The following is a 24,271-nucleotide window of genomic DNA, read 5'->3' as shown; positions in this document are numbered from 1 at the left end:
TTTCATTGTGGCCGATCTGGTGAACCAGCTGTCTCTTCCCACGCAACGAAAGATTCCTCCGCTGCGTATTTCCTCCATCCGGGGTACGCTGCTCCCTGGAACCATCACCTGCTCCACGGCCCCTTTGGCTCTCCAGACAGGCTTGTTCCATTTGGAAGAAATCTCCCTGCTGGTTTTGGAATGAGCTGTGCACCCTCTGGTCCTTGGATTACCGTGGTTACGACAGCACTCACCCACTATTCAATGGGATACCTTTCAACTAACCCAATGGAGTCCCTTTTGTTTTGAACATTGTTTACGCCTTCCACGCCCACTGAAAACCTTGCACCTCTGCTCCTCGCTCATGCTGCCCGAGCCATATCGGGAGTTCGCCGACGTCTTCTCCAAGGAGATGGCTGAAATTCTTCCACAACACCGGCCTTTTGATTGCCCGATTGACTTGCTACTTGGCACCACGCCTCCCCGTGGCCGGGTGTATCCTTTGTCTTTGCCAGAGACTGCTGCCATGTCTCAGTACGTGACTGAGAACCTTGCCAAAGGCTTCATTCACCCCTCTCGCTCTCCCGCTGGAGCCGGTTTCTTCTTTGTAGCCAAGAAGGACGGCTCCCTCCATCCATGTATAGACTATCGTGGCTTAAATGCCATCACCAAGTGGGACCGTTATCCGCTTCCCTTGATACCCAAGCTTTTGGATCGCCTTCAGGGAGCACGCGTCTTCACCAAGCTGGACCTCCGAGGGGCCTATAACCTCGTCCGTATCCGCCCCGGGGATGAGTGGAAGATGGCCTTTAATACCAGGGACGGGCATTACGAGTACCTAGTAATGCCCTTTGGACTCTGCAATGCCCTGGCCGTCTTCCAGAATCTCATGAACGAGGTCCTACGCGACATGCTCCATTCACATGTGATTGTCTATCTTGATGACGTGCTCATCTTCTCCAGAGATCTGGATACTCACCGCCACCACGTCACACAAGTTCTGCAGGCTCTCCAAGACAATCACCTCTACGCCAAGCTTGAAAAATGTGTTTTTGAAGCTGAGGCCCTGCCCTTCCTAGGGTATATCATTTCTTCCACAGGCTTCCGGATGGACCCCGAGAAAGTACCCACCATTACTAGATGGCCTCAACCCAGGGGTCTCAAGGCCCTTCAGAAATTCCTGGGCTTCGCTAACTTTTATAGACATTTTATTCCACAGTACTCGCATCAGGTCGCTCCCCTTACAGCCCTGACTCGGAAGGGAGCCGATGCCAAGAATTGGCCTGATGCTGCGGTCGCAGCCTTTAATGACTTGAAAGAGGCATTTCTCATGGACACCTGCCTCCGTCATCCCGATCCGGCAAAACCATTCATCGTCAAGGTCGATGCCTCCAGCATAGCCGTCGGGGCGGTCCTCAGTCAACACTCCAATTCCGGACAACTATTGCAGTGCTCCTACTTCTCCAGGAAGTTCTCTCCCGCCGAGGCAAATTATTCCATCGGTGACAAAGAGCTGTTGGCAATCAAGCTCGCATTTGAAGAGTGGAGACAATGGCTCGAGGGCGCAAGACACACAACTACCGTATATACGGATCACAAAAACTTAGAGTTTTTGTCCCAGGCCCAACGGTTAAACCCTCGCCAAGCCCGCTGGGCCATGTTCTTTAGTTGCTTTGACTTTGTCCTACAGTACCGGCCGGCGTCCAAGAATCTCCGAGCGGATGCTCTCTCACGGACCTCCATATCCGAGGAAGACCCAGAACCTCCACATTACATTCTAGACCCTAGTAAGATTCGCCTGTCCGCCCTGACGGTCCTCTCCCAAGATAGGACCATGGTTCCCCGACGAGATCGCCTAAAGACATTACGCTGGGCTCATGACTCTCTCACTGGAGGACACGCAGGACGAGAGAGAACATTGGAACTCCTTAATCGTTTTTACTGGTGGCCCAACATACGACAGGATGTTCGCGTCTATGTAAGTTCCTGCCCCACCTGTGCTCGTCAAAAGCCCAGTCCCAGACCCCCATGCGGCCTTCTACAGCCTCTGCCAGTTCCCACAGAGCCCTGGACCCATCTCGCTACAGACTTTATGGTGGACGCCTCCATCTCGCGGTCAGACGGTTATCTAGGTCACCGTCGACCGTTTCTCCAAGATGGTGCGTTCCATTGACTAAGTTACCCTCTGCATCCGAACTAGTTCTCCTCTTCGCCCAGCATATTTTCCGGCTACACGGCCTCCCGCAAGACATAGTTTCCGACCGTGGGCCACAGTTTGTCGCACGTTACTGGAAGGCTCTCTGTAAATGCTTCAAAGTGAAGCTCAGCTTCTCTACGGCTTTCCACCCGCAGAGTAATGGGCAGTCCGAAAGGATGAATCGGTCTCTAAAAACCTACCTTCAAGCCTTCACCAATGAGAAGCAAGACAACTGGTCAGAACTGTTACCCTGGGCCGAGTTTGCCTATAACAATCAAGCTCACGCAGCCACCGGGCTCTCACCTTTCCAGCTAGTATACAGGAAACAGCTGAGACCTCCACTTCCCATTGCTACTCCCAGTGCCTCTCCAGCCGTCCAGTTAACGGCTCAACAGCTACAGACCTTGTGGCAGAAGATCCAGAACAAACTGATTCGCTCAGCCTCTTCCGCCAGACGGCTGATCGCCACCGACGACCGGCTCCCACCTATCAGCCAGGAGATCGGGTTTGGCTCAGCACCAAAAACATTCGTCTCCGCCTTCCCTCCCGAAGATTTGCACCCAGGTTCTGTGGGCCATTCCGGATCGCCGAGAGAGTGGGCTCAGTCTCATATCGGTTGAGGTTGCCGTCCTCTCTTCGAGTCCACAATGTTTTCCACATATCCCTGCCAAAACCTGTAGTTCTCTCTCGCTACCACCGAAGACCTCCGGATCCATCGCCTACCACCATCGATGATGATCCTACTTACCAGGTACGCGAGGTCTTGGATGTTAAATTCTATAACCGTAGATGGGAATACCTTTTCGCATGGGAGGGTTGCGGCGACGAGGATAACACCTGGGAGCCCAGCCGTAACATCCTGGACAAATCCCTATTGCAACAGTTCTACCGTGACCACCCGGAGAAACCCGGTCCTCTCAAGAGGGGCCGTAAAGAGGGGGGTACTGTTGCGGTCCCGACTGCTTCCCTTCTGTTAGGGCTCAGGCCCACCTACCTCCGCTTCAGTGATCACCACATTCCGCCCGCTCCGGACCCCGGGGGCTTCTCCCACTCCACGTGGCGGCCGCCATTACGGGCCTGCTTCCCTTCGGTCTCGCGCGCGAGGGCATCCCTCTTGAGCGTCCAGCTCCCGGAAGCCCGGCCCCGCCCGCGCTGCTGACGTCACGCCCAAGTCCCGATATAACCGGTGTTCAGACTCTCTCTCAACGCCTTGCAACAAGGTTCACAACTTCTTAGTTGCTGCCAGTTGCATTCCAGTTGACTTCCACGTTGCCTGCTTCTGACTCCGGTTTGCTTCTGACTCCGCTTCAGCTCGCTGCCAGCCTCAGACTCCGGTTTGCTTCTGACTCCGCTTCAGCCTGCAGTCAGCCTCAGACTCCAGTTTGCCTCCGACTCCGCTTCAGCCTACAGCCTGCTCCAGACTCCGGTTGCTACAGACTCCGCAGTCGCCCGCTGCCTTGCCTTCAGCCGGCCCTGGTCCTGTGCAGTCGGTCCCCTGCCTTCCGGGTACCTTGGACTTCCTATTCATTCTGCTTGCACTGGTCCCGGCCTACGCCCACCTCAGCCTCTGGACATTCCGTAACCAGCTCCGAGTCCCGAGAACCCGGGACCCTACGGGCTCCTCCCGGGGGGTCCCTGGTTCCTGGGTAAACCCTTCCAGCTTGTGGCTCCGCCCCCCGGCCTACCCTGCCTCCCTAGGTAGGCCGGCCCAAGGGTCCACTATCTCTTCAGCAGCATCAAACTGCAACACTAATCTCTTTAGTCTTTCCTCATAGGGGAGCTGTTCCATTCCCCTTATCATTTTGATTGCCCTTCTCTGTACCTTCTCCATCGCAATTATATCTTTTTTGAGATGTGGCGACCAGAATTGTACACAGTATTCAAGGTGCGGTCTCACCATGGAGTGATACAGAGGCATTATGACATTTTCCGTTTTATTCACCATTCCCTTTCTAATAATTCCCAACATTCTGTTTGCTTTCTTGGCTGCTGCTGAACACGGGGCAGAAGATTTCAATATCTGCTCTAAAAACTGGTGTAACTTAAGGATGTGTATGTGTCATGAATTATGTGGTTTGTTTTAAATAAGCCTCAATGTGGGGGTAGTGATGAGTGTTTGAATTTTTGTGCCTCCGTTAGTGGTTTCTGAAGAGTTTCCCTGGCCTGGCAGGTGAATTTCTGTTTTTGCTTTCTTTTTGGAGTTAACAAAATCTGAATGGACAGGAGAATGCCTTCCACCTCCTTTTCTATCTTTCTTTCTTTCTTCCTTTATTCAGAGATTTCTCTTCTGCCAAATCACTGGACATCCACTTTTGGCGGATTACAGATAAACACAAATAATAAAATAAAACACAGAAATACTGCTGCGGCATAATCCTAAAATAAGTCAGGATTGTAAACATTTAAGAGTTACATATAATAATTGTTAAAATTCTGACACATTTGTCTTTGGGTCTTTCTGGATAGATGTTTGAGGGGCAAATTCGTGTCTTAGGTATAGGTTCATTGTCCATTGCAATAGTGACAGAGGATGCCCCTTTGTAGCACCGAACCACGACTCCCTGCTGTTTCACAGCCCGTCACTTACCTGGAGGCCTTACTGACTGTGCCCAGGGTGTGTGCACGCACCAGGTCCAGCTCCTCTGGGCTCAGTTTCGCCAGGCACGCTTGGACGTTACTTTCAATTGGGCTGGGGATGTTCTGGTCACTGAGGTCTCGGCGTCTCCTGGATCGAGGCCCCGCCTGGCCTCCTGAGCCCTGGCTGGCTTCCTCTGTCGTGGCTGCCCCCTGCATGGTGTATTTCCCTGCTGTCTTGTACGCCTTCTCATAATCCATCTGCTTCTTAATGAGTCCCTGGTAGTGTTTGGTTTTCTGTGCTATCTGAAAAGGAGAGAGAAGGTGCTGACTCACATTCAGCATCAGCCCTAACCCAAGATATACCTAGAGATAGATCTGGTTTTAAGGATACTAGAATGGATTTGGCTGCATGACTTATGAGAATTGAATCCCTGGCTCCCCATCGGCTTCCACACAGAGTGCAAACATTTTATATCCTCTTGTCCCCTCGTTGTGATTTCTGTTCATCTGTGCCCTTCTCCCCCACTGCCAGCTCCTCGATTCCCGGCTTCCACCTTGTTGCACTGCATGCCTGGAAGAGCCTTCCTCAGCTGCTGTATCCTGCCTTCTCTCCACCACATTCAAGTCACATCCTTTTTTTGAGGCTGCTTTTAAAAATCTTAACCCCTAGCTCTTCTGAATCTTACTCTTGTTGCTTTTAACAATGTCTTCTATAATAGACTTCAGGAATTATATGTATGGATCTTAACTAGATGGTAAGCTCCAAGGAGCAGGGACTGTCTGTTATGGCTGACTGTAGAGCTACATAGTAGGTGCAATAGTTTATAGATAATAAATACATTGGGATATAAGATGAGGAAGGTGCTAACCCATTAATTCTGAGATAATTGCCAAATTTGGTGTTCGGAAGGAGTTTTTTCACTGTTACAGAATTGGTACAGATATAGAAAGCTTTTTCATGTTCACCTGTATCATGAGAGAACAGTAAGGCAATCTGGAGAAGACTGGACTTAATTGAGCTTTGTAGGGGGTTAGTTCAGAAGTAACACAAAAAATACAGAAACAGAGAAACATGATGGCAGAAAAAGAGCATTCGGCCTATCTCGTCTTCCATCTACATCAATTGCTCAGCTCTACAAAACGTCGTCCTGACTACTTTCTTAAGCTGTCCAAATTCTTAGGTCACCTGCCTATTACTAACTACAAACTCCTAGCTTTGAGATTACCTTTATCATGCATTCAAACCCTCTCCCAGAAACATGGCCTCAGTTACATGCAAAAATATACGCAACCTGCTTACCCTACCAAAAACTCTTAACCACATCTCAGACCCTTCTAGAAGACTTCATCCAGCAATGGGAATGATGAGCCCACTGCAGCCAGAGAGATCCTAGCCCTGCTCAAACCAAGCCCTAGCAGACGTCATGGCTGGGCAGGGTGGTGCGAGGCGTTCCCCCAGCCACAGCTCTACAGCAGGGCTTTTTTAAAGCTAAATATGCTGATGGCACTAAAATATTTTTTTGCCTGAGAGTCTTTTTAGATCAGTTTTACAGGCAATCTTGTTTAATCAAATAGATTACTGTAACAGTCTTTTTGTTGGTTTACTTCAAACGAGTATAAGAGCAGTACAATTAATTGTTGAATGGTTATGTTCAGTTAACCCCTAAGTTTGATGTAAACCGGCCTGATATGAAGCTTGTCATGAAGTTCGGTATAGAAAAATGTTAAATAAATAAATAAATAATTCAACATACAGCAGCGCGTATTTTAAAGGGTCTCAAACGTACTATCCATATTAGTCCAGTTTTGTACCAGTTACATTGGTTGCCTGCAAAATGGTGTAGTCAATATGAAGTATTACTCATCGTTTTTAAGTTGTTAAATTTAGGAGATCCAAGGTCTCTAGTGAATACATTTAAAAAATACATTCCCGTAAGGCAGCTAAGATCAAACTCAGATGATTTGTTGGTGATTCCTCCAGGCTACAAATAACCTGCAGTAGAGCTTTCCCTCATTTATTTATTTATTTATTTATTTAGAGTTTTTATATACCGACATTCTTGAAAAAATATCAAATCATATCGGTTTCCATTGAAACAGAACAATCGCGGTTATGGCATTACATTAAAACAAATCGTCGAATAACAAGTATAGATAACAGGTATAAATAGAACGGCAAATATAAATAACAAATATAAATGACAATATAAAACAAATATAAGTAACAAGTATAATAGAACAGCAAACTGAGCTAATAGGTCGCAAGTCGACAAATAACGAAGATAAATAGAATCGCAAAATAGTGGTGATAGGCGTTGTATGATATAGGGCATCAAGAGGGTATCACTATGAATCTGAGAATTAAATAGGGCATGAGCGGGGGCCCTAAAGGATAGCGGGTGGTGGTGAGGAGAGAGAAAAAGGAGGAGCGGGCTGTAGAACAAGGGAGGGAAGAGGAGGAAGAGGGAAGGAGCGGGTGGCATTAAGTCAAGCTAAGGGGAACATGCTGAAGAAGGTAGGGGACAATCATGGGTCTCCCTAATGTTCTGTTATGACCTTTGACCAGTGTCTGAATATTCTTGAGACTCTGAAAAGCTTGTCTGAAGAGCCATGTTTTAAGATGTTTCTTGAATGTTTGGAGACATGGTTCTTATCGAAGCTCCGGAGGCAGCGAATTCCAAATGGTGGGCCCTGCTGTTGAAATTGCGCGTTTTCTACCATGGGATGCATTGCCATTAGAGCTGCGATTGGAAAAGGATTTGAAACTTTTTAGGAAAACATTGAAGACGTTTTATTTTACGAAAGCATTTAATTGATTTTATTGTGTTCATGTGATGTTTTCTAAAATGTTTACATTTTTCTCATGATTTTATGAGTGTATTACTGTAAACCACCTTCAACCATTTTTTGGAAATTAGCAGTATATACATTTTAAAAATAACTTTCTTATAGATTATAATACCTTCAAAAGCCAGATATGCTACTCACAAGAATCCTTTCTTTCTCTAACATCTATTTTGTAACCATTAAAATGTTTACTCTGTCACTACTGAAATTTTTCTCTTTTCAGAACTGAGTCTTTGTGCAAACTTGGGTGTTTCAGGTGGTTGAGGTCTGAAACCTCATTTCCGGCGTCTTCCCAGTATCCAGGTAAGTATGATGTTTATGTGTCTGTATGTCTTATTTTCTTCTTTCTTTTCCCTGTATTTGTCCTAGTTTTATGTCACCATCGTTCTATCTTCTTTTCCCTTGATTTTAATTTTATTTCTTTTAGGTGTTGGCTATCAAAAGTGCACTCTCTGTTGTTCATTTTTTTGTGAAGGCATGTTGTGCACACACTTAGCTTGTCCTGACAGCTGGCTCTGCTGGAGGTCAACGTTGGTACTCTTGTCTCTTGTCCCATTGCTTCCTATCTGGTTGGGTTTTCAGGATATCCTAATGAATATGCATGAGATAGATTTATGTACTCATGCATATTCAAGGTGTTTCTAGAGGGCTGGGAGTGAGTGAGTAGATATTTGCACCCCTATACATGTGTATATGAGGGTGTGCACAGTTGTTTGAAATTCATCCTCCTGTTTCTACTAAGGAATCTAAGGGAAGGCAGGTCAAACATCCAAGCGATAACTGTTTTCTGATAAGCAAGGTAACATGATTTGAGATATTTAGGCCTAGCAGCTGAAAGCCTTAAGGCTTGTTCAAGTTAATCTGGCAGAAGCCAGAGAAGGGGAGGAATGAAGGATTATTTGTGAGGATTGGAGCTCTCTTGTGGGAATATTGGAGAAAAGAAGTTGATCGAGATATTCAGGGCCCGTTGATTCATGCACTTAAAGATAAAACCAAGAGATTTGAATTTTATCCTGCTTTAAAATAGGAAACAGTACAGTTGATGTGAGATTGACTTTATATGGTCAGTTGCTTTTGTCCCTACCTAAATTCTAGGTGTTTTAGGTGGATCTTGCAGAAAAACTAAACAGATTAGGAGAAGAGACAACTGACAGGGAACATGATTGAGATGTATAGAATCATGAGTGAGGTAGAACAGGTAAATAGGGTACAGTTATCCAACACTTGGACTAAGGGATACTCCATGAAACTAGCAAACCAGCAGATTTAAAACATTGTAGGAAGTATTTTTTTCACTCATCCCACAATCAAGCATTGTATTCTGGAATCCCATACATCCCAAACCACTGTCTACCCCTTTTATAAAATGCTGCTGTCTGATATCGAGAGCACATAAGCTTGACCACCGCGCCCAAGTTCTGAAAAGCCTACACTGGCTACCATCGTTCTGTTGTACTAGAATCAAGATCCTGACCTTGACCTACAAGTTGCTCAAATGTCTGACTCTGCCTCACCTCACTAACAAAATCAGCAGCACATTAATAAGGGATGATCTCAATTACCCCAGTATTGTTTGGGTGAATGTTACATCAGGACTTTTTAGAGAAGTAAAGTTCCTAGATGAAATAAATGACTCTTCATGGAGCAGCTGTACAAGAACCAACAAGAGGGGAAACTATTTGTTGTAGGGATGTGAATCGTGTCCTCGATCGTCTTAACGATCGATTTCGGCTGGGAGGGGGAGGGAATCGTATTGTTGCCGTTTGGGGGGTAAAATATCGTGAAAAATCGTTAAAAATCGTTAAAAATCGAAAAATCGAAAAATCGAAAAACCGGCACATTAAAACCCCCTAAAACCCACCCCCGACCCTTTAAATTAAATCCCCCACCCTCCCGAATAACTTAAATAACCTGCGGGTCCAGCGGCGGTCCGGAACGGCAGCGGTCCGGAACGGGCTCCTGCTCCTGAATCTTGTCGTCTTCAGCCGGCGCCATTTTCCAAAATGGCGCCGAAAAATGGCGGCGGCCATAGACGAAAAAGATTGGACGGCAGGAGGTCCTTCCGGACCCCCGCTGGACTTTTGGCAAGTCTCGTGGGGGTCAGGAGGCCCCCCACAAGCTGGCCAAAAGTTCCTGGAGGTCCAGCGGGGGTCAGGGAGCGATTTCCCTGCCGCGAATCGTTTTCGTACGGAAAATGGCGCCGGCAGGAGATCGACTGCAGGAGGTCGTTCAGCGAGGCGCCGGAACCCTCGCTGAACGACCTCCTGCAGTCGATCTCCTGCCGGCGCCATTTTCCGTACGAAAACGATTCGCGGCGGGAAATCGCTCCCTGACCCCCGCTGGACCTCCAGGAACTTTTGGCCAGCTTGTGGGGGGCCTCCTGACCCCCACGAGACTTGCCAAAAGTCCAGCGGGGGTCCGGAAGGACCTCCTGCCGTCCAATCTTTTTCGTCTATGGCCGCCGCCATTTTTCGGCGCCATTTTGGAAAATGGCGCCGGCTGAAGACGACAAGATTCAGGAGCAGGAGCCCGTTCCGGACCGCTGCCGTTCCGGACCGCCGCTGGACCCGCAGGTTATTTAAGTTATTGGGGGGGGGGGGGTTCGGGAGGGTGGGGGATTTAATTTAAAGGGTCGGGGGTGGGTTTTAGGGGGTTTTAGTGTGCCGGCTCACGATTCTAACGATTTATAACGATAAATCGTTAGAATCTGTATTGTATTGTGTTCCATAACGGTTTAAGACGATATTAAAATTATCGGACGATAATTTTAATCGTCCTAAAACGATTCACATCCCTAATTTGTTGCGACCATTGGCCTTCGACGGCTTCGCCCTGCTTACCTCTCACTATTTGCGGCTCCTCCCGCTCATCTCGGACTACTGGCTGCCATGGCGTCTGTTTGCCGTCCTCTCCGGCGTCCCTGGACCGGCTTTGGTGCTGTTTCTTGCCATGCTCCTCCAAGGTACGTTAGGGCGCGCGCTCGCACGCCGTCCTCATCTTTATTTCCACGTTGGCGCGAACCTCAGGGGCGTCCCCCTGATATGACATCACGCTGCTTGGATATTTAAGCCTACAGTATTTGCTAGCTCTGTTGCGGTCCCGGTCGCAGCGTTTGCAACCGTGACCTTACCTGGCTGGCAGACGCTGGGTTCACTTCAGGGCTCAGCTTCGGGGCGACTTCCACCGAGGCCAGCATGGTCTGCGCGGCGGCGTCTCCACAAGGGAGACGCCGCCGAGACTCCAATCCTGGCTCCTCCCCTCCTAGGCACGCGCGAGGGGGAGCAATTTAAAGGCCGTTTCCCGCCAGACTGCGGGCTGGCCCTCCTGTGATGTCAGACGCCGGCAGATATTTAAAGCTGGCGTCTGCCTGTATCTGGTGCCTTGCAACAAGATTGCTTGCCTTCCCTGTTGCTGTGTGCTCCTGAATGCACTTTGCCGGTGTTTTGACCTTGTCTTCAACTCCAGCTCTCGCTCCAGATCCTTGTCCGCAGTTCCAGCTCTCGCTCCGGATCCTTGTCCGCAGTTCCAGCTCTCGCTCCGGATCCTAGGCTTCAGTTCCAGTTCTGGATCCTTCCTGCTTGACTCTCCGGTACACTCCGGTACGACTCCGGTACACTCCGGTACACTCCGGTACGACTCTCTCTGCTTGCTCCTGACCTTTCTTGCCTTCCGCCAGCCTCAACTTCGGACCGTTCTCCTAAGTCCCAGCGGCCCAGGTTCCCACGTGCTCCTTCCGAGGGAACCTCGGGCTTCCAGGGTGAAACCTTCTGCAGCCGCCTAAGTCCCAGTGGCTCGGATCTTCAAGGGCTCCTCCTGGGGGGATTCGGGCTTCCAGGGTGAAGACCATTCTTCTGATTCAGCTTCATCCGCCTACCGGCCTGAGGACTCTTTGCGGGCATGACATAGTGAGGGCAAAGGTAGCGCCGGCGCCATTTTGAAGATTGGCAATACGGCCCGCGTGCAGGAGGTCGCTCCCAGACCCCCGCTGGACTTTTGGCAAGTCTTGTGGGGGTCAGGAGGCCCCCCCCCAAGCTGGCCAAAAGTCCCTGGGGGTCCAGCGGGGGTCCGGGGGCGATCTCCTGCACGCGTGACGTCGGGAGCCAGGAACCAAAATGGCGCCGGCGCTACCTTTGCCCTGTCACATGATAAGGGCAAAGGGCCACCGGCGCCATTTCTCAACGCAGCCGTGGCCAGAGAGAGAGGGAGATTGCGTCGGGACCCCCCCACTGGACCCCAGGTAATTTAAAACATTTGGGGGGGGGGGGTTCGGGAGGGTGGGGGATTTGTTTTAAAGGTTCGGGGTGGGTTTTAGGGTTTTTTTGGTGTGCCGGCTTTCTCGCGCCCTATTTAAGGATACAATACAAATGCCCCTGATGATAAATAGGGGGCATTTGTATTGTATCGTGCACTCTAACGATTTTGAACGATTTTAAAATTATCTGACGATAATTTTAATCGTTCAAAAACGATTCACATCCCTATTATGCATGCTCCAGGAACTCTCTCTTTTTATGTTCCCCATCAGGGGTTACGCATGCTCCAGGAACTCTCTCATTTTATGTGCCCCATCAGGGGTTACGCGTGCTCCAGGAACTCTCTCATTTTATGTGCCCCATCAGGGGTTACGCGTGCTCCAGGAACTCTCTCATTTTATGTGCCCCATCAGGGGTTACGCGTGCTCCAGGAACTCTCTCATTTTATGTGCCCCATCAGGGGTTACGCGTGCTCCAGGAACTCTCTCATTTTATGTGCCCCATCAGGGGTTACGCGTGCTCCAGGAACTCTCTCATTTTATGTGCCCCATCAGGGGTTACGCGTGCTCCAGGAACTCTCTCATTTTATGTGCCCCATCAGGGGTTACGCGTGCTCCAGGAACTCTCTCATTTTATGTGCCCCATCAGGGGTTACGCGTGCTCCAGGAACTCTCTCATTTTATGTGCCCCATCAGGGGTTACGCGTGCTCCAGGAACTCTCTCATTTTATGTGCCCCATCAGGGGTTACGCATGCAAGCACGGAGTGGTTACTTTCCCTTTCAAAGACTACCAAGGCTAGGGAATACATCACGAAAATAAATAGTGGCAGATTTCGTATTCTAAAGTCATCGTAGGCTATGGATTTTGTACCCAGAGGATGTTGTCAAGGTTAATTGCAGAGCTGGGTATAAAAAAGGTTTGGACAAGTTTCTGGAGCACAGGTTCATTAACAATTATTAACCAGATAGACCTTGGATCAGCACTTGTGAGCAATATGAAATGGACTTTTTTATTTGGATCTGCTGGGTATTTCTTCGTGACCCAGACAGGTCACTCTTGGAGACAGGACAATGAACTTGATAGACAATCGCTCTGGCACACGATAGCACTTCTTATGTTTTTAAATGTTCTTAATTATATTTATATGACTAGTGTTGAGAATTTTAGATGTTTTTCTTTGTTTATTCTCTGTTGTTAATTCTTTAGGTTTCTAATTTTCTGAGTGTGGTTAAAATTCTGTAACCTATCGAGGTTATGTTTAGACAAGAATGCTGTACCTCATAGAACACAGAGCTTGCATCCTAAAGACTTGAGTTTCAATTTATCCACCACCATTTAATATGTGACCACAGAACGTCACTGAACCTGTCTGTATTCAAGCTGATTGTAAGCAGTTTGGAGAGAGAGCCTGTGACCAGCTTGAGGAGTGCTATGAACAGTAAGAGTTGTGTAATAATTAGAAAGTATTTACCTCGTCGTAAACCTTGCTTTTCAGCTCGTGCGCCTGGCTCTTTATGTCGGCCTCCGTCGTGGCCCCTTTAGCTGCTGCCAGAGTGCTGTAGAGGGAGGTTGGATCATCAGACTTTATGGGGATGAGGGTCCCATCTGGCTTTACCAGGCTGAAGTTGCCACTGTAGGGGTTTTCCTGCCCTTTGATAAGGGCTTGGACTTTGTCGATGACTGAGGTGGCACTGAAAGATACCAAGAGGTCTCCGATTTAGATGACAGTTTTGTTAGAGACTTTATTTTGCCTTCTTTCGATATTTGTCTACACACCTCTGAGGTCTCTGGACATAGCTCAGAAGCAGGAGCAGAACTTATAACCATGTTCCTAAGGGCTCTGTGGCCAAGAAAAAGCCGCCATAACAGAAAACTCCTGCTACTCAATGACTCTATTTTCAATTGCATAATCTTGGAAGGAAATAGAAAGGTTAAATGCCTATCAGGAATGCAACCAGTTTCTTAATACTCTCAGAGAAAAAAGTAGAGATTCTGATGTTGACATTATTGTCCATTTGGAGACCAGTGACCTGGTTGGAAATAGAGTTGGTATAGTACAAGAATTATTGTGTATAGATCAAGAATGTAAGGGAGGGGCTTACATATCTGGCAAAGACCGTAGGATTCTCACAGCTATTACCTGTTCATGGTGAGAGGAAATGCTGTACCATACTGCTGGCTTCAACATGTGGCTCTAAAGCAGGTAGACATGTAGAGATACCTTTAGGATCTCCACTACTACGTATCACCTAAAGGTAATGGAGGTTGTTTTTTCTTTACCAGCTTCTAGCCTCTTGGGAGCTGCAGTGTTTATCGCATGCCCTTTTGAATTCCAATAACATTCCCGTCTTCACCACCTTTCCAGGAGGGCATTCCAGGCATCCACCCCCCTCTCTGTGAGGAAATATTTTCTGATGTTGGTTCTCAGTCTTCCCCCCTGGAGTTTCATATCATGCCCCTAACTCCACAGTTTCCTTTCCAATGGAAAATGTTTGAGGATTGTGCATCATTAAAACCTTTCAGGTATCTGAAGGTCTGTATCACATCTCCCCTGCACCTCCTCTTTTCTAGGGTCTGCATATTCAGATCCTTCAGCCTCTCCTCATAAGTCTTCTGAAATAGACCCCACACGATTTTGGTCACCACTCTCTGCACCGCTTCCATTCTGTCTTTATCCTTTTTGAGATACCGTCTCCAGGTGAGGCCTCACCAAGGACCTGTACAAGGACATCACCACCTCCTTTTTCTTACTGGTTATTCCTCTTTCTGTGCAGCCCAGCATTCTTCTAGCTTTAGCTATCGTCTTGTCACATTGCTTCACCGTCTTCATATCTCCAGTTACTATCACCCCAAAGTGATAGTATTTCACCCATCTTCTCATACAGCTCTTTTGGATTACTGTACTCAAAATGCATGACTTTGCACTTCTTGTCATTGAATCAAGCTGCCAAACTTTAACTGTTCACGTTTTCTTAAATCACTCTTCATTTTCTCTTCTCCTTCAGGTTTGTCCACTCTGTTGCAGGTCTTAGTAGCATTTGCAAAAAGATTAACCTTTCCTTTGATCCTCTCTGCAATGTCACTCACAAAGATAGAACCAATCCCAAAACTGATCCTTGAGGCCCTCCATTCCACTTAGTACTGTTCTCTCTTCCGATTTGGTTCCATTTAGCATCCCGCCCCTTGCAGCATCCAAGGGGCATGTAACCGGGAGCTCCTCTTATAGGCTGTACAACTGGGAGTTCCTCAAGCACTGTTTGATGATGACATATCCTGTCTAGGTATATAAGGAAGTCAGAGCCGCAGAAACAGATCTTCCTGCACTAGTCATTGGTGTTTCATTACTATTGAACCTGCCTTGCCCAGCCTTGATTCCACCCTGCCCTGCCCTGCCTTGTTCTCCTGTCTTGCTCCATCTTGTCTTACCTTCCAGTCAGCCTTTCCTCAGACTGTTCTTCTGTTGCTGACCCAGACTGTTTTGGACTGTTGCTTGCTCTCCATCTGCCCTGACTTCTGCCTAGACTCCAACTCCGTTTTGATCTCATCTGCCCTGACCTCTGCCTTGGAGTATCCAAGCCCTGAAGTCCACCAGAGCTTAAAGGCTCAATCTGAAGGGGATGTGGCTGGTACTGGTGAAGAATCCTATCTAGTCTCTCTGCCTTGGGGTATATCAGCTGCTGCCTGCTAGGGCTGATATGTGCCCCCATGAACCAGGCTGTATCAACCTAGCAGCAGTCCAAGGGCCTACACCCTCCACAGCGGGACACTGTCACCTATCAATCAATTTGTAATCCATTCCACCTCCTTGGAACCTGGGCTTCTCTTTATTCATGAGCCTACTGTATGGGACTGTATCAAAAGCCTTGCTGAAATCCAAGTGAACCACATCGATTGCTCATCCTGATCCAAATCTCTAGTCTATTGAACAGGTCCTTCAGCAGACCCACCCAGCACATCTCTGAGCTCCCTCAGTATCCTGGGATGAACTTCATCAGGCCCCATAGCTTTGTCCACTTTCAGTTTCCCCAGCTCTTACCATACACTCTCTTCAGTAAATGGAGTTACATCTACTCCATCCCCATCCATGCACTTAATCAGCAATGGTCCTAATCCAAGGTCTTTTAAGTGAACCTCAAACTGAAGTATTTGTTTAATATTCCTGCCATTTCTTCATCTCTCTCCACACATTGCTCCTTGTCCCCTTTCAGTTTTACAATATCTCCTCTGGCCTTCCTCTTTCCCTGATGTATCTGAAACGTGTTTTCTCAGCTCTTTGGCAGTCCTTGCTTCTGTTTTACTTTTTGCTTTCCTGATCTATTTCCTCATCTCCTTGAGTTTCACTAAATGTTTTTCCTTATTTTCCTCTTTTTGGGACCTTTGTATTTCTTTAACGTGGTTCTTTTTCCTGTTTATTTTTCCAACCACCTTTTGTTGTGTCCCGCGGCCGTGGGAGGCCACGACCGCGGTGCCCTACCTCATCCATGCTGGCGACCCGCCGCGGCAGCTTCAGGGGAAACCCCTGACCGGGTGCTTGGTGCCCCGGCGCTGGTCCCCGGCCTGACCGTTGGGTGGAGAGCCGTCCCTGATCTGCCCCCACACCGTTCCTGCAGCCATTCCTCCGCAGAGGAAATCCAAGATGGCCGCCACCATCTTTGGGCGTGAGGCCGTGCCCCCTTCACAAATTTAAAGGGACCTGATCCCTTTAACAAGCCTCACCTGTCCTTGATCAGCCTGAGCAGGGGAAGTATAAAAGGAAGCTTCCTCTGCTCATTCAGTGACTTGGCAACGTCCCAGCGCTGTCTAGTCTGCTTGCTTCGGTGAGTTCCTTGAGCTTCAGATCCTTGTTCCTGTTACGTCTTGGTCTTCTCGGTTCCTGACCGGATTGGCTTACGGTGATTCTCTGGTGTGCGACTCGGATTGGCAAGCGGTGATTCTCTGGTGTGACTTCAGACTGGCAAGTGGTGAGCCCTCAGTGTGTGACCTCGGACTGGTAAGCGACGACTCTCTGGCACTCGATATTGGACCCCTCCTGGACTCTGTCTCCAAGGGCCTGCCTAAGTCCCAGTGGTCCGGGTCCCTATGGGCTCCTCCCGGGGGGACCGTGGACTTCCAGGGCGAAGCTCCAGTCAGTCCTTGCACCGATACTGCAACTCCTCTGGGTCCACCTAAGTCCCAGCGGTCTGGGTCCCTACGGGCTCCTCCTGGGGGGACCACAGACTTCCAGGGGTGAAGACACAGCTCCTCTTCTAGTCTCTTCATCTGCCTGCATTCGCCTCCGTCTCCAGTGCCGAGGGTCAGACGCTCTCCTCTTCTGTTCTGCCTCGCCACCCGACGAGAGAACCTATGGATCCTCCGCAAGGTATATCATCCTCTCGTCGGCCCAAGGGTCCACAAGCCTGAGCATAACAGATTGCCAAGTCCATTGACCCGGCGGAGGTATCTGCCCACCAGGCCATTCCCGGAATGGCCCAGCGCCTGAAGGATCAACAACAGACCCTCGATGCCCTGGTCTCTGTGGTACAGGGCCTGACCCAACGCCTTGAGGCATTAGGGCCCGTGAACCCTACACTGCCATCTCTGCCTGGGGCTCAAGGAGGTCGCCCTACCCAGCCACACACCATCCAGGGCTCCAGGGACGACCAGGGGCCAGTAATGCCCACTCAACTCCCGGCACCCTCTCAATACGCCGGAGATGTGAAGTTGTGTTGAGGATTCCTCAGCCAGTGCAAGTTCCCTTTTTCCTTGTTGCCTGTGCAGTTCCCCAGCGACCTGGTCAAAACCAACTACATTATGTCCCTGCTTGACGGGAAGCCTCTGATCTGGGCCTCTCATCTGTGGGAGAGAAGGGACCCTGTCTTCGAAAACTTGAATCAGTTTCTGACTGCCTTCCGGCAGATTTTTGACGAACCCATCGCAAGCCCACTGCGGTCTCGGAATTACTCCGATTACGACAGGGTACTCGAACAGTGGCCGAGTACGCGGCGGAGTTCCGCACCCTGGCCGCAGAGCTGAATTGGAAAGAAGATTGCCTACACGGAATCTTCTTGGAAGGGCTAGCTTCGCGCCTGCAGAATGAGCTAGCGGCAAAGGAACTCTCAGCGGCTCAGCGGCTCAGCACTCTCAGCGACTCTATTTAACATTTACATGCTCCCCCTCTGCCACCTACTAGCAGGGCTAGGTATCATACACTACATATATGCTGACGACATCCAACTAATTCTACCAGTGGAAGAGTCATTTGAGAAAACACTGAACTTTGCAATGATGTATCTAGACATAATAAAACAACTATTATCTCAAATGGAACTAGTAATTAACATAGGAAAAATGGAATTTATACACCTTGAACGAAAAAACATTGTAAGAATTCAAAATCCCATCAAACTTAAAAATGATAAATTAGTGGAGTTAAACGATAAGGTTAGAAACCTAGGAGTTATTATGGACACCGAAATCAGCCTTAAACAACACATATCAACAAAAGTAAGAGAAGGCTATGCCAAACTAATGGTCCTTAGAAGACTAAAACCATTATTAACACAGGAACACTTTCGTACAGTACTACAAGCACTAATATTTGCCAGCACAGACTACTGCAACACACTTTTCCTAGGTTTACCATACACCACAATCAGGCCACTGCAAATACTACAGAACTCGGCTGCCAGAATACTTACTGGAAAAGGCAGAAGAGATCATATCACCCAAACACTTGCGGATTTACACTGGCTCCCAATAGAACAGAGAGTACAATTCAAAACACTTTGCACAATTCATAAATTAATTAATGACGAAAACGCCGACTGGCTAAACACTGCTTTATGATTACATGTCCCACAAAGAAATCTCAGGTCGGCCAATAAAGCACTGCTAACTATACCCTCAGTCAGAGCAGCAAAATTGACCCAGGTGAGAGAGAGAGCTCTATCTTTGGCAGGGCCATTATTGTGGAACTCATTACCACTTGAACTGAGATTAATGAAAGATTTAAAACTTTTCAAAAAAGGCCTAAAAACTTGGCTTTTCAAAAAAGCATTTCACAATGAGAGCGATGACTAACAATACATAAAGCTGAAAGTCACCAACAAACGGAAAACTGACAATTTTATTATTTGTTACCCATTATTAAATATTAAATTGAAACAGTATACACATATATGATTATCCCAAAATCATATAAATAGTAACCCCAACCCATCTCTCATTTAGAGTATATTACTGAACTATGTAACCGTAAAATATTGGCACACCATGGATAACTTAGAAACCTAACCAACCTATTTCGTGCCGAAATGTAAACCGTTGTGATGGTATATTACTAAACGACGGTATAGAAAAAAAATGTAAATAAATAAATACTCCCAGACGACCTCAATGGCATGATTGAACTGGCCAATCGAGTGGATTGTCGAATGAGGTTTCGCCTTCCGGTTGTCAGGCCAGCGAAAAGGCCCTCACCTCCTTCCAAGAGTGCATCTGAAGCCCTTCGGGCACCCGCCGAGGAGCCCATGGAGTTGGGTCATGGGAGAGCGTCTCCTCAAGAGCGCCAGCGACGCGCGAGAGAAGGACTTTGCTTTTATTGTGGCGTAGCAGGCCATCGAATAGCCGCCTGCCCAGTGCGACCGGAAAACTCTCGGGCCTAGGACCTGAAGGAGGTCTTGTCCCGGGCCGTACTGCATCCCGCACCTCCTCTAACGTTGCCAGTGGCGTTAGAGACAGGAATTGTTGATATTTGCTAAATCATATATCCTTCCAAATCTGATAAATAAAAGTCTATTTCTGAGGAGAATATGTGTTGACTTTTGCCTGATTTAGGATTGTAAGTAAGGTGGGAGGGCAGTTGGCAGTGTCCTATAGCTCAGTGGTCCCCAACCCTGTCCTGGGGGCTGACCAGGCAGTCGGGTTTTCAGGATACCCACAATGAATATGCATGAGAGAAAATTTGCATGTCATGGAGGCAGTGCATGCAAATTTTCTCTCATGCATATTCATTCTGGATATCCTGAAAACCCGACTGGCTGGCGGGCCCCCAGGACAGGGTTGGGGACCACTGCTAGGGCAGACAGATCCCTGCACTCCTAAACCTGCCTACAATGCCTCACCTCTTGAGATTGGATAATATTTTATCACATATTTGTTTTCCGTTTTTATTTTTCATGTTTGCACAGATTTTCACTATTAGCTTTCAGTTGTCTTTATTTCTATATGGTGACCCGAGGTTGGCAGTTCCCTTGCTGCACTGTGGCCCGGGTGACCATCCTGCGTGCCCTGTCCAAATGCTGGCCCTGTGTGTACGTGCGAGAAGACAGTGGCAAAGTTATCTGTGACATGAAACCTTAAGGGGTTTTGTTTCCAAATGTAGCGACAGCAACTCAGAAGTAAAGGCGGCCCAAATGTCTCTTAACTAACTAAATAAATCAATGTGCACAAGGCTTAGAAACTGGAGGCTTGCTTTGTGAAGTTTCCATGCAGATGTGGTGTTAAAGACCACAACCAGAAACAGAGACTTTTTCCAGAATGATGATTCCTGGAGCTATCTCAGGGGCCACTGTAATAATCTGCGTTGACCCCAGTGTGGCTTTTTTGACCCCCCCAGCAAACAGAGGTTTTAGAGCCAAAAAAACCTCACAGTATAACGGGAGTGAAAAAGCCCTGGCAAAATCAGTGCATCTCCATGCAAACTGCAGGACACCCTGCTTCCTGTGGCAAATGAGCACAGTTTTGCATAACTGCCATTTAAATAATGGGGGTCAAAAAAACACTATGCACAATTCGCAAACTGATAAACGAAGAAAAAACAGACTGGTTAAACACAGCACTACGCCTACACTTCCCACAGAGAAATCTCAGATCAGCTAATAAAGCTCTACTACCCATCCCATCAATCAAGACAGCAAAACTGACCCAAGTCAGAGAACGAGCCCTATCATTAGCCGGACCAGCACTATGGAATTCATTGCCACCAGCACTACGGAATTCATTGCCACCAGCACTATGGAATTCATTGCCACCAGCACTACGGAATTATTGCCACCAGCACTATGGAATTCATTGCCACCAGCACTACGGAATTCATTGCCACCAGCACTATGGAATTCATTGCCACCAGCACTATGGAATTATTGCCACCAGCACTACGGAATTATTGCCACCAGCACTATGGAATTCATTGCCACCAGCACTACGGAATTATTGCCACCAGCACTACGGAATTCATTGCCACCAGCACTACGGAATTATTGCCACCAGCACTACGGAATTCATTGCCACCAGCACTACGGAATTATTGCCACCAGCACTATGGAATTCATTGCCACCAGCACTACGGAATTATTGCCACCAGCACTATGGAATTCATTGCCACCAGCACTACGGAATTATTGCCACCAGCACTATGGAATTATTGCCACCAGCACTATGGAATTCATTGCCACCAGCACTATGGAATTATTGCCACCAGCACTACGGAATTCATTGCCACCAGCACTATGGAATTCATTGCCACTGGAAACAAGATTATAGAGAGATCTAAAACTCTTTAAAAAAAAGTTTGAAAACATGGCTTTTCAAGAAAGCATTTTACAAGGAGAATGGAGATTCTGAAGTCTAAATGAACAAGCTAAAGTCACAGTATACCACACCTATAAGTATACAATATCATTTTTACCTAACATTATAATGGAATAACTTAAGAGATCTGTAGTAAATAGTGCAATGGTTGTATGGTTTCCTATTAACCTTTAAAAAGGACAAGATCCAGATCCCACAGCATACACCTTAGATTATGAATACTTGTTACCCATAAATATTCTGGCACATTGTTAGTAAGAATTTCACCAAATATTTATTTACGTGCCTCATTGTGAACCCTTGTGACGGTGCTTTACTAAACGACGGTATAGAAAAGTTTTTAAATAAAAATAAATAAATAAATGCATTCATTCTTTCTTTACACCAATTCCGCCATTTTCAGACATTTCTGTATCCAGTTAATTTACGTGGCTCTTACTGTCTGGGAATGGGGAGAGAGGAGAGAGGATATTGCAGAGGGAATTGAAGGAGGAATCTAAGGCAGGAGGGGAAGAGAGACGAGGAAGGGTCCAGGGAGGAAAGAAGAAGAGGGATCAGGAAGGAAAGGAATATTAGGGATGGGAGTGGAAGAGAAGGAGGAAAGATTGGGATGGGATGGAGGAGGAAAGAAGGTTTCTACACCCCCCCCAAAATCACACCCCATCCTCTCTCTCTCTTATCCCATCTTCTAAGCCCTTTTCATTCCCTCTTTCACTTCCTCCCCATCTCATCCTCTCATTCATCCTGGTCAACCCTCCCCCCCTCCCGAAACCTCCCACTCACCCTGGTTCTCCCCACGAACTCTGCATTCACGCATTCACTCCCCCTCCCCACACAAACCACTCACCCCTACCTTATCCCAATTCACTCACCCCTCAAACCCTTCACTCACCCTGGTTCTCCCCACGAACTCTGCATTCACCCATTCACTCCCCCTCCCCACAGAAACCACTCACCCCTACCTTATCCCAATTCACTCACCCCTCAAACCCTTCACTCACCCTGGTTCTCCCCACAAACTCTGCATTCACCCATTCACTCCCCCTCCCCACACAAACCACTCACCCCTCCTTATCCCATTTCCCTCACCCCTCAAACCCTTCACTCACCCTGGATCTCCTCACAAACTCTGCATTCACGCATTCACTCCCCCTCCCCACACAAACCACTCACCCCTACCTTATCCCAATTCACTCATCCCTCAAACCCTTCACTCACCCTGGTTCTCCCCAAACTCTACATTCACCCATTCACTCCCCTCCCCACACAAACCACTCACCCCTACCTTATCCCAATTCACTCACCCCTCAAACCCTTCACTCACCCTGGTTCTCCCCACAAACTCTACATTCACCCATTCACTCCCCCTCCCCACACAAACCACTCACCCCTACCTTATCCCAATTCACTCACCCCTCAAACCCTTCACTCACCCTGGTTCTCCCCACAAACTCTCCATTCACACATTCACTCCCCCTCCCCACACACACCACTCACCCCTAACTTATCCCAATTCACTCACCCCTCAAACCCTTCACTCACCCTGGTTCTCCCCACAAACTCTGCATTCACGCATTCACTCCCCCTCCCCACACAAACCACTCACCCCTACCTTATCCCAATTCACTCACCCCTCAAACCCTTCACTCACCCTGGTTCTCCCCACAAACTCTCCATTCACACATTCACTCCCCCTCCCCACACACACCACTCACCCCTAACTTATCCCAATTCACTCACCCCTCAAACCCTTCACCCACCCTGGTTCTCCCCACAAACTCTGCATTCACCCATTCACTCCCCCTCCCCACACAAACCACTCACCCCTACCTTATCCCAGTTCACTCACCCCTCAAACCCTTCACTCACCCTGGTTCTCCCCACGAACTCTACATTCACCCATTCACTCCCCCCTCCCCACACAAACCACTCACCCCTACCTTATCCCAATTCACTCACCCCTCAAACCCTTCACTCACCCTGGTTCTCCCCACAAACTCTACATTCACCCATTCACTCCCCCTCCCCACACAAACCACTCACCCCTACCTTATCCCAGTTCACTCATCCCTCAAACCCTTCACTCACCCTGGTTCTCCCCACAAACTCTACATTCACCCATTCACTCCCCCTCCCCACACAAACCACTCACCCCTACCTTATCCCAGTTCACTCATCCCTCAAACCCATCACTCACCCTGGTTCTCCCCACAAACTCTACATTCACCCATTCACTCCCCCTCCCCACACAAACCACTCACCCCTACCTTATCCCAGTTCACTCACCCCTCAATCCCTTCACTCACCCTGGTTCTCCCCACAAACTCTACATTCACCCATTCACTCCCCCTCCCCTCACAAACCACTCACCCATAACTTATCCCAGTTCACTCATCCCTCAAACCCTTCACTCACCCTGGTTCTCCCCACAAACTCTGCATTCACACATTCACTCCCCCTCCCCACACACACCACTCACCCCTACCTTATCCCAATTCACTCACCCCTCAAACCCTTCACTCACCCTGGTTCTCCCCACAAACTCTACATTCACCCATTCACTCCCCCTCCCCACACAAACCACTCACCCCTACCTTACCCCAATTCACTCATCCCTCAAACCCTTCACTCACCCTGGTTCTCCCCACAAACTCTGCATTCACGCATTCACTCCCCCTCCCCACACAAACCACTCACCCCTACCTTATCCCAGTTCACTCATCCCTCAAACCCATCACTCACCCTGGTTCTCCCCACAAACTCTACATTCACCCATTCACTCCCCCTCCCCACACAAACCACTCACCCCTACCTTATCCCAGTTCACTCACCCCTCAATCCCTTCAC

The 24,271-nt window shown here is 48.2% G+C and overlaps 1 protein-coding gene across 1 annotated transcript in view; it reads right to left on the bottom strand.

Moving 5' to 3' along the window:
- The window catches only part of LOC115073646, a 71,628-nt gene that overhangs the window by 23,017 nt on the left and 24,340 nt on the right, over nt 1-24,271 (bottom strand). The window contains exons 3-4 of the mRNA XM_029572248.1: nt 13,326-13,545; nt 4,764-5,056 (exon numbers count right to left, since the gene is read on the bottom strand). Coding sequence (XP_029428108.1) covers nt 4,764-5,056; nt 13,326-13,545 — 513 coding nt within the window. The remainder of the gene's footprint in view (nt 1-4,763; nt 5,057-13,325; nt 13,546-24,271) is intronic.

The sequence above is a fragment of the Rhinatrema bivittatum genome, chromosome 1 (assembly GCF_901001135.1).
Source record: "Rhinatrema bivittatum chromosome 1, aRhiBiv1.1, whole genome shotgun sequence".
NCBI classification, from domain to species: domain Eukaryota; kingdom Metazoa; phylum Chordata; class Amphibia; order Gymnophiona; family Rhinatrematidae; genus Rhinatrema; species Rhinatrema bivittatum.
Note: the sequence above shows the minus strand (reverse complement) of the source record. Positions and strands in the feature narration are given on the sequence as shown.